Raw genomic sequence first — 18,107 nt, forward strand, 5'->3', positions numbered from 1 at the left:
CAATCTGATTGGCTGATTGGATCAGCCAATCGGATTGAACTTGAATCTGATTGGCTGATTCCATCAGCCAATCAGATTTTCCTACCTTAATTCCGATTGGCTGATAGAATCCTATCAGCCAATCGGAATTGAGGGGACGCCATCTTGGATGACGTCCCTTAAAGGAGCCGTCATTCGTCGTAGTCCGTCGGTGAAGAAGGTGGTTCCGCGTCGGCGGAAGGAAGATTCAAGACCCGGCTTGGAAGATGACTTCGCCCGGATAGAAGACCTCTTCAGCGCCTCTTTGAAGATGACATCGGCCGGATCGAAGACTTCTTCAGCGCCGCCTGGATGATGACTTCATCGGATGGAAGATTTCTTCAGCGCCGCTTGGAGGATTAACTTCTTCCGTTCCGGATGCCCTCTTCAGTTCCATCGGTGGCTCGGCTGAGTGAAGACGACTCAAGGTAGGATGATCTTCAGGGGATTAGTGTTAGGTTTTTGTAAGGGGGGTTTGGGTTAGATTAGGGGTATGTGGGTGGTGGGTTTTAATGTTGGGGGGGGGGTTGTATTTTTATTTTACAGGCAAAAGAGCTGAACTTTTTGGGGCATGCCCCCACAAATGGCCCTTTTAAGGGCTGGTAAGGTAAAAGAGCATTGAAATTTATGTAATTTAGAATAGGGTAGGGATTTTTTTTATTTTGGGGGGGTTTGTTATTTTATTAGGGGGCTTAGATTAGGTGTAAGTAGCTTAAAATTGTTGTAATATTTTTAACATGTTTGTAACGTAATTTTTTATTTTTTGTAACTTAGCTTTTTTTATTTTTTGTACTTTAGTTAGTTTATGTAATTGTATTTCATTGTAGTTCTTTGTAGGTAGTTTATTTAGTTAATTTAATGATAGTGTAGTATTAGGTTTAATTGTAACTTAAGTTAGGATTTATTTTACAGGTAATTTTGTATTTCTTTTAGCTAGGTAGTTATTAAATAGTTAATAACTATTTAATAACTATTCTAACTAGCTAAAATAAATACAAAGTTACCTGTAAAATAAATATAAATCCAAAAATAGCTATAATATAAGTATTAATTACATTGTAGCTATCTTAGGGTTTATTTTACAGGTAAGTATTTATTTTTAAATAGGAATAATTTATTAAAGTATAGTGTAGTGTTAGGTGTAATTGTAACTTAGGTTAGGATTTATTTCACAGGTACATTTCTCTTTATTTTAGCTAGGTAAGCTATTAAATAGTTAATAACTATTTAAAAGTTATTGTACATGGTTAAAATAAATTGAAAGGTACCTGTAAAATAAAAATAAATCCTAAGATAGCTAGAATATAATTATTATTTATATTGTAGCTATATTAGGGTTTATTTTAAAGGTAAGTATTTAGTTTTAAATAGGATTCATTTAGTTAATAAGAGTTAATTTATTTAGATTTATTTAATTAATATTTAAGTTAGGGGGCGTTAGGGTTAGGGTTAGGTTTAGGGGTTAATCATTTTATTACAGTGGCGGCGGCGTAGTGGGGGGCAGGATAGGGGTTAATAAATTTATTATAGGTGGCGACGGTGTAGGGGGGGCAGATTAGGGGTTAATAAATGTATTATAGGTGGCGACGGTGTAGGGGGGGCAGGATAGGGGTTAATACATTTAATATAGGTTGCGGCGGGTTCAGGGAGCGGCGGGTTAGGGGTTAATACATTTATTATAGTTGCGGTGGGCTCCGGGAGCGGCGGTTTAGGGGTTAATATGTATAGAGTAGCTTGCGGTGGGCTCCGGGAGCGGCGGTTTAGGGGGTAATAACTTTATTTATTTGCGGCGGTGTAGGGGGGGTCAGATTAGGGGTGTTTAGACTCGGGGTACATGTTAGGGTGTTAGGTGTAGACAGCTCCCATAGAAATCAATGGGATGTCTGTCAGCAGCGAACTTGTACTTTCGCTATGGTCAGACTCCCATTGATTCCTATGGGATCCGCCGCCTCCAGGCTGGCGCTTTGAAAACCAGGTACGCTGGGCCGTAAAAGTGCCGAGCGTACCTGCTAGTTTTTTGATAGCTAGCAAAAGTAGTGAGAATGTGCCGCACTTGTGTGCGGAACATCTGGAGTGACGTAAGAATCGATCTGTGTCGGACTGAGTCCGGCGGATCGAAGCTTACGTCACAAAATTCTACTTTTGCCTGTCTCGAGCCTTTGATAACTAAGGCGTATCAGCCTCGCCACAAATACGCTGCGGAATACGCAGCGTATTTGAGGTTGACGGCTTGATAACTAGGCCCCTGTGTGTCCTTGTTTTTCAATCAAACATCTTCATTGTGCTTATACACCAAGGAACAACTCTTTATACTCCAAAGCTGTCACCTGGGAAGTATTAAAAGTGCTTCTCTCAGACTTGGACAAAAAAAGAAAAAGTATTTCTTTATTTAGTTTTTGACAAGCATACATTAAAAGGTTGTTTCACATTGTTTCCTGAAGCTATACAGTCTTAGTATATATACTGCACAATATGGTTCCTTTAACATCACATTTTTGATTAAAGCATCACTGAGATTATATAGCTCGGAATATTCCTAATTGTATTAATTGCACATTTTTGCTTTGTTTCTCAGCCATGCTTACAAATATGTTACAGATAGTCACACCTAAATGTGTGGTTATTTTGTGCTCATTTGCATAGTAAACTCAGAAATTATTCATAAGCTGTCACAGTCTTGAGTTCTCTGTAATGAAATCAATTTATTTTCAATCTTTCCAGAATAAAAGCCTGAAAAACAAACTGATGTCAGGGAACAAGCTATGTGGCCTTCGCGCAGAAGAGGTGAGTAAGGGACTTTAACTAAAGCTGCCCAAAATCAAAATTATATTGTGTATATTCTAAACATCCAAGATAAAGAATTTGTAGACTCTGATTAAATGGATTGCCATTCATGCATGGGCAGACCATAATCTCATTGACAGAATGTTGTAGACACAGATCTTAAAGCGATATGATTTTTTTTCTTTATGATTCAGGTAGAACATGCAATTTTAAACAACTTTCTAGTTTACTAGACATATTTCTTTCCAACAAGTTGTGTTAAATTACTGATAAAATCATGGGTTTATCAGTAATTTAACACAACCTGTTGGAAAGAAATATGTCTATTAAATATGTCTAGTAGTTTTTATATATGATACTGTATTTTATATATTTTTAAGGCTGTACTAGGTTGTACATAAAGTCTTTTAATTTTAACATTATTTTTGAACACACACAAATTGTTGGTACTAACACAGTTAGACACATATAACTATATTTATTACCTATTTTTATGTTGAATAAATGGAATGTCATTTTAACCAGCATTATCACTTTAGTTATTTTTAATTGACTATTATCTCTCATTTTTAACGGTTTATTAGAACGTTGCCTATATACTGTAATTTGATAGATCTTTAGCCAGTGTTTCTTACACAGGCGCACACATAGACCCCGTTGTTTTGTATAAAGTAACTAATCAGGTTTTTTTTGGGATACCCTGTTTATTTATGTGGAGTTTGGTCTACATCCAGCGCATAGACTTTTTCTTATTTTCTGTATAACTTTGAGTCTGATATGTACATATGCCTATTGCACCTATCAGGCATTAAGTGTTAGTATGAAGTAAATATCAGCTAATGAACATTAGTAATTCGTACTTATCAACCAATGAAAATTGTTACACAGTACACAACTGATACTTCTATATAAGCTTTAATATAAACAGCTTTTACATGTACATTACGTAGATGAATTGATGAGTAAAAAAAAAAGAAAAAAGACAATTTAAATTTGATGTGTATTTACCATTTTGCCGTTTGCACATTTTTTTTAAGATCACTCTCTTTGGGTGGTATATTCAATCAGATGCCGTATTGTGTTGCACATATATTTATGCATAATCCATCTTTTTAGATTTCTTAGCTTCTAACTTGGATAGAGGGTGCCTGCTTTTATTAGAGTCTATAGACTCCATTTATCAAGTAGCGGAGGCTGCCTTGGAACCATTGAAGTGCAGGTTTTGCTCATGCAAGCACCGCAAGTTAAGAAGCAGCAGTTGTAAGACCACACCTCTACTTCACCTGAGAGATGGTGAAGTTAAATCTCAAACTAATTTGTTTGGGATTTTTTACATGCCTTGCTTTCATTCGAAAGACGTGGGCAACGCTGCACAAGAACTTCCTTGTACAATAATAAATGCTTGCAGCGAACACAGGTGGATAGGTAACCTACCTGGGAACCTTGTCCTCCCATAATATGAAAATGACACAATTAACATAAGCTCCACGGCACCAGTTTAATAAAAAAGAAAACTGCTTTATTCAGTCCACATAGGCACAATAAACTTTATTTTATTTTATTAAAGTGATGTGGTGGAGTTTACATTGATTATGAAGTTGTAGGGCATACAGTGGATGTTTTCTTTGTTCACGAGAAAGAATTATGATTTGACTGCTGGACCAAATTTAAATAATATGAAAAATAGGGAGCTATGTGTTTGTGAAACAGCATCTCTTGGGTGGCACAAGGGGTGCAAGTATAATCCATTAAAATAATTTATTTCCAATAATTAATAATCATTTAATTCTGTCATTATGTTAATTTACTATTAATATATTTACTGAAATATAGAGCACTGTGTTATCTTAAAAATACAAGAATATTGCCGTATTTAAATGTATAATTTCACGCAGATGACTTACCCTTGTTTTTCATTTCAAATCCAATTTGTTTGCTCATACTGCAAACATGAAATCAGTTTCTCAACTTAAAAATGTTTTGACTTAAAACTTGTGCAAGTTTAAAAAAAAACAATGTTCAATAAAGAAACATGAATTGAAAGATACACTATATACTTTGCTGTTGATATTATAATTAGGTTTTAGGATAGAAGTCTTGTTAAATTTAGAGAAAAAATACAGGACAATTGCAAGATTGAAACAACTCGGAATAAAAATTACATCTCGTATTACTCCAATTGGAAAACAGATATAGGTACAGTATATTTCATACAGAAAGTAGAAATCTGCTAAATATTTCTAATAAGCAAACGTTTTTTTAATTTTTACACAACAAAATTAAAGTTTCCTTTTGCTAAAAATAGGGTTACTTTTTCAACAAATAAATTATTATAGCAGTTAATTAGAATTTTTCTTATTTACATATTTGTTCTTATATTTTTGTTGTATTTTTATGAATCTATTTTTTTTTTTTTTACTGGCTTTACAGTCTAAGAGAATACAAGCACAGCTCAAAGAACTGCGATATGGGAAAAAGGATTTGGTTTCTAAGGTAAGTTACCATTAACTTGACTGGGCATTGAATGAACATTAAACACAAATTGTAAGCTACATAAAACTTCATATATGAAAAGCATTTTACAGTAAATAATGCTGCTTTCTTTTATCAAATGGGAATCTTATCTCCTCTCCTGTGCCAAATCACGTATCTAAACCATTATTATGTAACATAGCAGGATCAGAATTGCTGCATTTGTAAAAGGACATTGTAAACATTCAGATGTTTCATAATATATTACAGCTTTTTGTTTGTTAAAAAATACACATTTATATCCTGAATAAACCAACATTGTATTGTCATGCTTGCAGACGTATATCCGTTCCATTTACAGAGCTTTTTTAAATTGATTTCATCAGCTAGTGAGAAATAGGCCTCTATTTAACAAAGTCTGGCGGACCTGATCCGACAGTGCGGATCAGGTCCGCCAGACCTCGCTGAATGCGGAGAGCAATACACTCTCCGTATTCAGCATTGCACCAGCAGCTCAAAAGAGCTGCTGGTGCAACGCCGCCCCCCTGCAGACATACGACCAATGGGCCGCCAGCAGGGAGGTATCAATTAACCCGATCGTACTCGATCGGGATGAATTCCGGCGATGTCTGTCCACTTGCTCAGAGCAGGTGGACAGGGTTATGGAGCAGCGGTCTTTGTGACTGCTGCTTCATAACTGCTGTTTCTGGCGAGCCTGCAGGCTCGCCGGAAACACGGGGTGTCAAGCTCCATTCGGGGCTTGATAGATAGGCCCCATAGTATCAAGTTCATAGCTGATACAGCTGAATATCTTTTTAAATGCCCGGATGCCCCCTGGGACTGGGGGGCCAAGGCTGATGGAGGGAGGGAGACTTGCTTGTAGAGTTATGAATATTCTGTGGTTAAGGTTTGGAAGGTCATGGGCAGAGTCCCCGATTTCACTATATATATAACAAATACAGAAGCAAAGCTTCCAACTTTCCAATTTAATGCTATTATATAATTTGCTTTTCTTGAAAAGCATACCTATGTAGGCTTCAGGAGCTGGGGGCTAGTTGCTGATTGGTGGCTGCCTATATATGCCTCTTGTCATTGGTTTAACAATTGTGTTCATCTAGCTCCCAGTAGTGCATTGCTGCTCTTTCCTGAAATGTCCCTTTAACTGTGCTAATTTCTACAGCCACTTGTTTGAGAACATAGGAGAATATAGGAGACGGATATATAGATTGTCCTTAGTCATGTGTAGTTAATAAACCATGTTGAAAATATTTCAATTTATTGTATTCTATTTCTTTATTTGTTCAATATTTTATTCATTTTCCTAAAAGCAAGTTATTTTTTTTTTCTACAAAAAATTTATATTTCTGAGGTGTATATGTTTTTTAATATAAGTCCACTTCTAAATCCTATAGAACCCAGTGTTTCTCAATACCAGTATTCAAGACACAGTAAAAAGGCCTAATTTTCAATATATCTGAACAAGAGTACAGGTGAAATAATAAATTGATCAGTAACCATGGTTATTAACTTGGTACCTCCTGAGGACAGGCTCTCTATATAAAAAACAAACAAACAAAAAAACTACTTCCTCACATTTCTCCTGAACCTGCTAACCTCTAATTTAAAGGGATAGTCTAGTCAAAATTAAACTTTCATGATTCAGATAGAGCATGCAATTTGAATCAACTTTTGTAATTTACTCCTATTATCAGTTTTTCTTCATTCTCTTGCTATCTTTATTTGAAAAAGCAGAAGTATAAGCTTAGTTGCCGGCCCATTTTTGCTTCAGAATCTGAGTAGTACTTTCTTTTTTTTTTTTTTATTGATTTTTAAACAAAAAAGATCTCGACAGTTACAAATTCCACATTCTGTAGGTAATTTACCTACCCAAAAACAACATTCCAACAAAATACAACAAAATACAAGACCAAGATACAGTCCAGTGAAGTGTATCGTGCTTCACTGGCTCTCAATCCATATTCACATTGTTGCCAAATCGTACAGACGCTGGGACCCGGGGAAAAAAAACAAAAAAACTCCCAAACTCGCCATTACCTTATTCAAATGACCATGTTCTTGGGAGCCCTCCTGCCTGTATCTGCTGAAGAAACCACTCAGACTTCTTAAAAGCTGCCACTATTTGCCTTTGGATAGTTAAGGGGAGGGATAGAATCATCAATTTCCATTTAGTAAAAAATTGCCGTAATTGTTTATTATTGCTAATTTTTATATTGTGCTGATCCAATATTATTTGATACTGAGCTTTCCTGCAAAATTCAGACAACTTAAGGTCACACCTATTCTTCCAATTGGTGAGGATCACATTTCTCCCTACTAATATCATTGTATTCAGGAATTTGTGATTAATTCCGGGTTTACTATACTGAAATAGAAAAAATACCTCAAGCTGTGAGAACTCGACCTGGGCTCCCATAACCTTATTACACCAGTAATTAACTTTATTCCAGAATTGCCTGACTTTAGGGCACTTCCACAAACAGTGAATTAAATCTGCCTTGTCTTGTCTACACTTGGGACACTCCCCTGATGTTACATTACCGCTCCATTTGGATACTCGAGCGGGGGAAAAGTATGCCATATTGAGTAATTTAATGTGGGATGGGTAGTACTTTCTGATTGGTGTCTAAATGAAGCCCCAATCAGCAAGCACCACCCAGGTGCTGAATAAAAAATGGTCCGGCTCCTATGCTTACATTTAAATAAAGATAGAAAGAAAACAAAGAAAAATTGATAATATGAGTAAATCAGAAAGTTGCTTAAAATTGCATGCTCTATCTGAATCATGAAAGTTTAATTTTGATTAGACTATCCCTTTAAGATTGCAACCCCTTGTTTTGGTATTTCTTTCTTTTCTTTTGTTTTTTTGTTATGGAATGTGCTTTCAGCTTTCTCTTTATTTCCTATATTTTAAAGGTTTCTATCATGTTACCTTTTCCCCTTTCTCCTCTACACTCTAAATATTTAGATCATCTTTGTATGTTTTATATTTTAGACCATGTGTTATTTTAGTAGCTCTCCTTTGTTTCTAGTCTATTTATATCCTTCTCAAGATAGAGTCTCCAAACCTGTACACACTATTCCAGATTAGACCTAACTAGTGATCTGTAAAGTGGCAAAAGAATCTTGCTATTTCTGCTGCTAATACCTCTTTATTGGCAACCAAATATTCTACTGGTCCTAATAACTGCACTGCTGCATTGTTTACCAACTTCTAAATTTCTGAAATAATAATTACCAAGTCCTGTTTTTCTTCAGTTGCAGTCAGTAATGTACCATTGAAACTCTAAATTATTTTTGGGTTTTTGAATCCTATATGCATAATGTTGCTCTTGGTAATATTACATTTTAGATCCAATTAAATTGCTTTCATTCCTAAAGTTTTTTTGTTTTTTTTTTATCCACCCCTCCTGAAACATCAATTATTTTACAAATTGTTGTGTCATTAGCAAACAAGCACACCTTCCACTAAATCCCACTATCAACAAGTTAAACAAAACAGGCCCAATGACTGACCCTTGGGGAATACCACTTGTAACAGATCTCTCATTTAAATGTGCTTGATTCATTCAAACTGCCTTCTAAATCTAGAAATTCTTAATGAACTCCCCTAGGGGGCGCTAATAACTATACACAATAAAAATTATATGGATAAATGTGAATTACAAATATAAATTTATAACAAAAAAATGAATTTAGTTACATGGTCAAAGAAATAAATTATAGTGTCTGACATGATCTTCCAACAGTGAAACCATGATGTCCTTTTTCTTCTAAGTTGTTTGGGTAAGTCGCAGGTCTTTTTTTTTAAGAGTTTCTAATAATTTCCCTGCAATTAAAGTCGAACTGACCAGCCTAAGGTTACCAGATTTTCCCTACTAGACTTTTTTTATGAAGAAAGACAACATTAGCAATTTTCTAGTCATCAGTGACTGATTAAATAAATCAGCTAATGGAGAAGCTATCAAAGATTGAAGTTCCCTTAGAGCCCTTGGATGATTATGGCTATTAATGGGTTTTTTATTTTTTATAAAGCAACTAAAACCTCTTCCTCTTTAAAAAAAAAAAAAAAAAAAAAAAAAAAAAAGTAAGTACTTCTCCATTTACAGTCTGTTGAGAAAACTGAACAAAAGTAAAGTATTTATCTCCTTCCATTATTCCATTCTGATTAACTGCTTTGTCATTTTTTTATTGCATTTTCCATTTTTTTTGAGCCATTATGTTTGATTTTTTTTTTTTTTATAAATTGTCTTTTTTGTCTTTACTGCATATCCTACTTTTCTTGAAAACCATATTGGTTTTCATTTTCTTTTAGAAACAAGCCTAATACAGTGTGTAGTTGAATCTAAAATAACATTCTTCAAATATTCATTCAATGGGGCCTATTTATTAAAGGTCTTGTGGACTTGATCCGACAGTGCGGATCAGGTCCGCAAGACCTCGCTGAATGCGGAGACCAATACGCTCTCCGCATTTAACATTGCACCAGCAGCTCACAAGAGCTGCTGGTGCAACACCGCCCCCTGCTGACTCGCGGCCAATGGGCCAACAGCAGGGAGCTGTCAATCAACCCGATCATACTCGATCGGGTTGATTTCCAGCGATTCCTGTCCGCCTGCTCAGAGCAGGCGGACAGGGTTATGGAGCATCGGTCTTTAGACCGCTGCTTCATAACTTGTGTTTCTGGCGAATCTGAAGACTTGATAGATGGGCGGAGCTTGATAGATGGGCCCCAATATGTCCTCTCTTTTAGAGAATCATTAAGGTATTTTCCCATGAAGAAAAATCAGCTTTTCTAAATCCTTTTAGGCACACTTTCTGATACACCAGCTACTAGTTAGTTTACTGTATATACATATATTAATCTGTGATTGGCTTATGACTGTCACATGATACAGTGGCTGGAAAATAGAAGTAAATGTTGAAATGTGCTAAAAAAGTATCTTCTGCTTATTTGAAATTCTTGGTATTTTTATCATGCACTTCTTGATTATGCAATATTCTGTATTTAATGGTCCTTTAAACCTTTTCCCCACAACTTTACTGCAACAACTTGTTATGATATTCTCCTGAAAGAAAATATTATATCCTTTAATTGTGTTTGAAATTACATATCTATACCTCCTGTATTGGAAACTGCAAAAATGTGGTTATCTTCCTATTGAACATTGCACCTATTGAAAACTAAATACTAATGCTAAAAGTATTTCTTTCATGTAATTAGCAAGAGTCCATGAGCTAGTGACGTATGGGATATACATTCCTACCAGGAGGGGCAAAGTTTCCCAAACCTCAAAATGCCTATAAATACACCCCTCACCACACCCACAATTCAGTTTTACAAACTTTGCCTCCTGTGGAGGTGGTGAAGTAAGTTTGTGCTAGATTCTATGTTGATATGCGCTCCGCAGCAAGTTGGAGCCCGGTTTTCCTCTCAGCGTGCAGTGAATGTCAGAGGGATGTGAGGAGAGTATTGCCTATTTGAATGCAGTGATCTCCTTCTATGGGGTCTATTTCATAGGTTCTCTGTTATCGGTCGTAGAGATTCATCTCTTACCTCCCTTTTCAGATCGACGATATACTCTTATTTATATACCATTACCTCTGCTGATTTTCGTTTCAGTACTGGTTTGGCTTTCTACAAACATGTAGATGAGTGTCCTGGGGTAAGTAAATCTTATTTCTCTTGTTAAGTGTATCCAGTCCACGGATCATCCATTACTTATGGGATATTAACTCCTCCCCAACAGGAAGTGCAAGAGGATTCACCCAGCAGAGCTGCTATATAGCTCCTCCCCTAACTGCCATTACCAGTCATTCTCTTGCACCCAACGAATAGATAGGATGTGTGAGAGGACTGTGGTGATTATACTTAGTTTCATACCTTCAATCAAAAGTTTGTTATTTTATAATAGCACCGGAGTGTGTTATTCCTTCTCTGGTAGAATTTGAAGAAGAATCTACCTGAGTTTTTCTATGATTTTAGCCGGAGTAGTTAAGATCATATTGCTGTTTCTCGGCCCTCTGAGGAGAGGTAAACTTCAGATCAGGGGACAGCGGGCAGATTAATCTGCAAAGAGGTATGTAGCAGCTTATTATTTTCTGACAATGGAATTGATGAGAAAATTCTGCCATACCGATATAATGTAAACTCAGCCTTAAATGCAGTAGCAGCAACTGGTATCAGGCTGTCATGTATGTATATTTTACACTTCAGTATTCTGGGGAATGGCACTTCACTGGAATTATACTGTATGCATAAAACTTTAGCCTAATTTGCAGGGACTAGCAACAGGCTTTTTAATAACACTCAATTTATTAATGTTAAACGTTTTTTGCTGGCATGTAAAATCGTTTAATTTTCTGAGGTACTGGGTGAAAAAATGTTTTGGGCACTATTTTTTTCCACTTGGCAGTCGTTTTATTTAATTTATGACAGTTTACTGATCTCTCTCACTGTTATGTGTGAGGGAGAGGGGCCTTTTTTGGCGCTTTTGCTACGCATCTAAAAATTCAGTCAGAAGTTTATTGTCTTCCCTGCATGATCCGGTTCATCTCTACAGAACTCAGGGGTCTTCAAAACTTGTTTTGAGGGAGGTAATCACTCACAGCAGAGCTGTGAGATTGTAGTTGACTGTGATAAAAAAAACATTTATTTCTGTATTTTTTTTATTTTTTTTTTCTGCTATCAGGGTTAGTTATCCTTTGCTAATGGGAGCAATCCTTTGCTAAAATTGTGTTTTTTTACAAAGATTTGATGCTATAACTTTTCAGTTTATTAATTTTCAACTGTCATAACTTTTTCTGTGCTTCTTATAGGCACAGTACGTTTTCATATTATAGTAAATTACTTGAAAAGTATTTCCAAGTTGCTAGTTTATTTGCTAGTGTGTTAAACATGTCTGATTCAGAGGAAGATATCTGTGCTATATGTGCTAAAGCCAAAGTGGAGCCCAATAGAAATTTATGTACTAACTGTATTGATGCTACTTTAAATAAAAGTCAATCTGTACAAATTGAACATATTTCACCAAACAACGAGGGGAGAGTTATGCCGACTAACTCGCCTCACGTGTCAGTACCTGCATCTCCCGCTCGGGAGGTGCGTGATATTGTAGCGCCGAGTACATCTGGGCGGCCATTACAAATCACATTACAGGATATGGCTACTGTTATGACTGAAGTTTTGGCTAAATTACCAGAACTAAGAGGTAAGCGTGATCACTCTGGGGTGAGAACAGAGTGCGCTGATAATATTAGGGCCATGTCAGACACTGCGTCACAATTTGCAGAACATGAGGACGGAGAGCTTCATTCTGCGGGTGACGGTTCTGATCCAAACAAACTGGATTCAGATATTTCAAATTTTAAATTTAACCTGGAAAACCTCCGTGTATTACTAGGGGAGGTGTTAGCGGCTCTGAATGATTGTAACACAGTTGCAATACCAGAGAAAATGTGTAGGTTGGATAAATATTTTGCAGTACCGGCGAGTACTGACGTTTTTCCTATACCTAAGAGACTTACTGAAATTGTTACTAAGGAGTGGGATAGACCCGGTGTGCCGTTCTCACCCCCTCCGATATTTAGAAAGATGTTTCCAATAGACGCCACCACACGGGACTTATGGCAAACGGTCCCTAAGGTGGAGGGAGCAGTTTCTACTTTAGCTAAGCGTACCACTATCCCGGTGGAGGATAGCTGTGCCTTTTCAGATCCAATGGATAAAAAGTTAGAGGGTTACCTTAATAAAATGTTTGTTCAACAAGGTTTTATATTGCAACCTCTTGCATGCATTGCGCCTGTCACGGCTGCAGCAGCATTTTGGTTTGAGTCTCTGGAAGAGACACTTGAATCAGCTCCATTAGATGAGATTACACACAAGCTTAAAGCCCTTAAGTTAGCTAACTCATTTATTTCAGATGCCGTAGTACATTTAACTAAACTTACGGCTAAGAATTCCGGATTCGCCATTCAGGCACGCAGAGCACTGTGGCTAAAATCCTGGTCAGCTGACGTTACTTCTAAATCTAAATTGCTTAATATACCTTTCAAAGGGCAGACCTTATTCGGGCCCGGGTTGAAAGAAATTATCGCTGACATTACAGGAGGTAAAGGCCATGCCCTGCCTCAAGACAGAGCCAAACCTAAGGCTAGACAGTCTAATTTTCGTTCCTTTCGTAATTTCAAAGCAGGAGCAGCATCAACTTCCTCTGCACCAAAACAGGAAGGAGCTGTTGCTCGCTACAGACAAGGCTGGAGACCTAACCAGTCCTGGAACAAGGGCAAGCAGGCCAGGAAACCTGCTGCTGCCCCTAAGACAGCATGAATCGAGGGCCCCCGATCCGGGAACGGATCTAGTGGGGGGCAGACTTTCTCTCTTCGCCCAGGCTTGGGCAAGAGATGTCCAGGATCCCTGGACGTTAGAGATCATATCTCAGGGATACCTTCTAGACTTCAAATTCTCTCCCCCAAGAGGGAGTTTTCATCTGTCAAGGTTGTCAACAAACCAAATAAAGAAAGAGGTGTTTCTACGCTGCGTACAAGATCTTTTATTAATGGGAGTGATCCATCCGGTTCCGCGGTCGGAACAAGGACAAGGGTTTTACTCAAATCTGTTTGTGGTTCCCAAAAAAGAGGGAACTTTCAGGCCAATCTTGGATTTAAAGATCCTAAACAAATTCCTAAGAGTTCCATCGTTCAAAATGGAAACTATTCGGACAATTTTACCCATGATCCAAAAGGGTCAGTACATGACCACAGTGAATTTAAAGGATGCTTACCTTCACATACCTATTCACAAAGATCATTACCGGTATCTAAGGTTTGCCTTTCTAGACAGGCATTACCAGTTTGTAGCTCTTCCATTCGGATTGGCTACGGCTCCGAGAATCTTCACAAAGGTTCTGGGTGCTCTTCTGGCGGTACTAAGACCGCGAGGAATTGCGGTAGCTCCGTACCTAGACGACATTCTGATACAAGCTTCAAGCTTTCAAACTGCCAAGTCTCATACAGAGTTAGTACTGGCATTTCTAAGGTCGCATGGATGGAAGGTAAACGAAAAGAAGAGTTCTCTCTTTCCACTCACAAGAGTTCCCTTCTTGGGGACTCTTATAGATTCTGTAGAAATGAAGATTTACCTGACAGAAGACAGATTAACAAAGCTTCAAAATGCATGCCGTGTCCTTCATTCCATTCAACACCCGTCAGTAGCTCAATGCATGGAGGTGATCGGCTTAATGGTAGCAGCAATGGACATAGTACCCTTTGCACGCCTACATCTCAGACCGCTGCAATTGTGCATGCTAAGTCAGTGGAATGGGGATTACTCAGACTTGTCCCCTACTCTGAATCTGGATCAAGAGACCAGAAATTCTCTTCTATGGTGGCTTTCTCGGCCACATCTGTCCAGGGGGATGCCATTCAGCAGGCCGGACTGGACAATTGTAACAACAGACGCCAGCCTACTAGGTTGGGGCGCTGTCTGGAATTCTCTGAAGGCTCAGGGACAATGGAATCAGGAGGAGAGTCTCCTACCAATAAACATTCTGGAATTGAGAGTAGTTCTCAATGCCCTTCTGGCTTGGCCCCAGTTAACAACTCGGGGGTTCATCAGGTTTCAGTCGGACAACATCACGACTGTAGCTTACATCAACCATCAGGGAGGGACAAGAAGCTCCCTAGCAATGATGGAAGTATCAAAGATAATTCGCTGGGCAGAGTCTCACTCTTGCCACCTGTCAGCAATCCACATCCCGGGAGTGGAGAACTGGGAGGCGGATTTCTTAAGTCGTCAGACTTTTCATCCGGGGGAGTGGGAACTTCATCCGGAGGTCTTTGTCCAAATACTTCGACGTTGGGGCAAACCAGAGATAGATCTCATGGCGTCTCGACAGAACGCCAAGCTTCCTCGTTACGGGTCCAGATCCAGGGATCCGGGAGCGGTTCTGATAGATGCTTTGACAGCACCTTGGACCTTCGGGATGGCTTATGTGTTTCCACCCTTCCCGATGCTTCCTCGATTGATTGCCAGAATCAAACAGGAGAGAGCATCAGTGATTCTAATAGCGCCTGCATGGCCACGCAGGACTTGGGATGCAGATCTAGTGGACATGTCATCCTGTCCACCTTGGTCGCTACCTCTGAAACAGGACCTTCTGATCCAGGGTCCCTTCAAACATCAAAATCTAATTTCTCTGAAGCTGACTGCTTGGAAATTGAACGCTTGATTTTATCAAAACGTGGTTTTTCTGAGTCAGTTATTGATACCTTAATACAGGCTAGGAAGCCTGTTACCAGAAAGATTTACCATATGATATGGCGCAAATACTTATATTGGTGCGAATCCAAGAGTTACTCATGGAGTAAGGTTAGGATTCTGAGGATATTGTCTTTTCTACAAGAAGGTTTAGAAAAGGGTTTATCCGCTAGTTCCTTAAAGGGACAGATTTCAGCTCTGTCCATTCTTTTACACAAACGTCTGTCAGAAGTTCCGGATGTTCAAGCTTTTTGTCAGGCTTTAGCTAGGATCAAGCCTGTGTTTAAAACTGTTGCTCCACCATGGAGTTTGAACTTAGTTCTTAATGTTTTACAGGGGGTTCCGTTTGAACCCCTTCATTCCATTGATATCAAGTTGTTATCTTGGAAAGTTCTGTTTTTAATGGCGATTTCCTCGGCTCGAAGAGTCTCTGAGTTATCTGCCTTACATTGTGATTCTCCTTATCTGATTTTTCATTCAGACAAGGTAGTTCTGCGTACTAAACCTGGGTTCCTACCTAAGGTGGTCACTAACAGGAATATCAATCAAGAGATTGTGGTTCCATCTTTGTGTCCTAATCCTTCTTCGAAAAAGGAACGTCTGCTACACAATCTAGATGTAGTCCTGAAATTTTATCTACAGGCAACTAAGGATTTTCGACAAACGTCTTCCCTGTTTGTCGTTTATTCTGGTCAGAGGAGAGGTCAAAAAGCTTCGGCTACCTCTCTCTCCTTTTGGCTTCGTAGCATAATACGGTTAGCCTATGAGACTGCTGGACAGCAGCCTCCTGAAAGAATTACAGCACATTCTACTAGAGCTGTGGCTTCCACTTGGGCCTTTAAGAATGAGGCTTCTGTTGAACAGATTTGCAAGGCTGCAACTTGGTCTTCTCTTCATACTTTTTCCAAATTTTACAAATTTGACACTTTTGCTTCTTCGGAGGCTGTTTTTGGGAGAAAGGTTCTTCAGGCAGTGGTTCCTTCCGTATAAAGAGCCTGCCTGTCCCTCCCGTCATCCGTGTACTTTAGCTTTGGTATTGGTATCCCATAAGTAATGGATGATCCGTGGACTGGATACACTTAACAAGAGAAAACATAATTTATGCTTACCTGATAAATTTATTTCTCTTGTAGTGTATCCAGTCCACGGCCCGCCCTGTCACTTTAAGGCAGGTAATTTTTCCATTAAACTACAGTCACCACTGCACCCTATGGTTTTCCTTTCTCTGCATGTTTTCGGTCGAATGACTGGTAATGGCAGTTAGGGGAGGAGCTATATAGCAGCTCTGCTGGGTGAATCCTCTTGCACTTCCTGTTGGGGAGGAGTTAATATCCCATAAGTAATGGATGATCCGTGGACTGGATACACTACAAGAGAAATAAATTTATCAGGTAAGCATAAATTATGTTTTTCTGTGACACTCTAAGCTATGGTTGGGCACTTTATTTATAAAGTTCTAAATATATGTATTCAAACATTTATTTGCCTTGACTCAGGATGTTCAAACATTCCTTATGTTCAGACAGTCAGTTTCATATTTGGGATAATGCATTTGAATCAATCATTTTTTCTTACCTTAAAAAATATGACTCTTTTTTCCCTGTGGGCTGTTAGGCTCGCGGGGGCTGAAAATGCTTCATTTTATTGCGTCATTCTTGGCGCAGACTTTTTTGGCGCAAAAAATCTTTTCTGTTTCCGGCGTCATACGTGTCGCCGGAAGTTGCGTCATTTTTGACGTCCTTTTGCGCCAAAAATGTCGGCGTTCCGGATGTGGCGTCATTTTTGGCGCCAAAAAGCATTTAGGCGCCAAATAATGTGGGCGTCTTATTTGGCGCTAAAAAATATGGGCGTCGTTTTTGTCTCCACATTATTTCAGTCTCATTTTTTCTTTGCTTCTGGTTACTAGAAGCTTGTTTATTGGCATTTTTTCCCATTCCTGAAACTGTCATTTAAGGAATTTGATCAATTTTGCTTTATATGTTGTTTTTTCTCTTACATATTGCAAGATGTCTCACGTTGCATCTGAGTCAGAAGATACTTCATGGAAAATCGCTGTCTAGTGCTGGAACTACCAAAGCTAAGTGTATCTGCTGTAAACTTTTGGTAGCTATTCCTCCGGCTGTTGTTTGTATTAATTGTCATGACAAACTTGTTAATGCAGATAATATTTCCTTTAGTAATGTACCATTGCCTGTTGCAGTTTCTTCAACATCTAAGGTGCAGAATGTTCCTGATAACATAAGAGATTTTGTTTCTGAATCCATCAAGAAGGCTATGTCTGTTATTTCTCCTTCTAGTAAACATAAAAAATCTTTTAAAACTTCTCTCTCTACAGATGATTTTTTAAATGAACATCATCATTCTGATTCTGATGACTCTTCTGGTTCAGAGGATTCTGTCTCAGAGATTGATGCTGATAAATCTTCATATTTATTTAAAATGGAATTTATTCGTTCTTTACTTAAAGAAGTACTAATTGCTTTAGAAATAGAGGATTCTGGTCCTCTTGATACTAATTCTAAACATTTAGATAAGGTATTTAAATCTCCTGTGGTTA

General features: G+C 38.2%; 1 protein-coding gene across 1 annotated transcript in view; it reads left to right on the plus strand.

The window, feature by feature from the left end:
- Nucleotides 1-18,107, plus strand: part of LUZP2 (leucine zipper protein 2) — a 1,349,153-nt gene that overhangs the window by 795,362 nt on the left and 535,684 nt on the right. The window contains 2 exon segments of the mRNA XM_053689315.1: nt 2,740-2,802; nt 5,233-5,295. Coding sequence (XP_053545290.1) covers nt 2,740-2,802; nt 5,233-5,295 — 126 coding nt within the window.

Source organism: Bombina bombina, chromosome 7 (genome assembly GCF_027579735.1).
Source record: "Bombina bombina isolate aBomBom1 chromosome 7, aBomBom1.pri, whole genome shotgun sequence".
Lineage (NCBI taxonomy): Eukaryota > Metazoa > Chordata > Amphibia > Anura > Bombinatoridae > Bombina > Bombina bombina.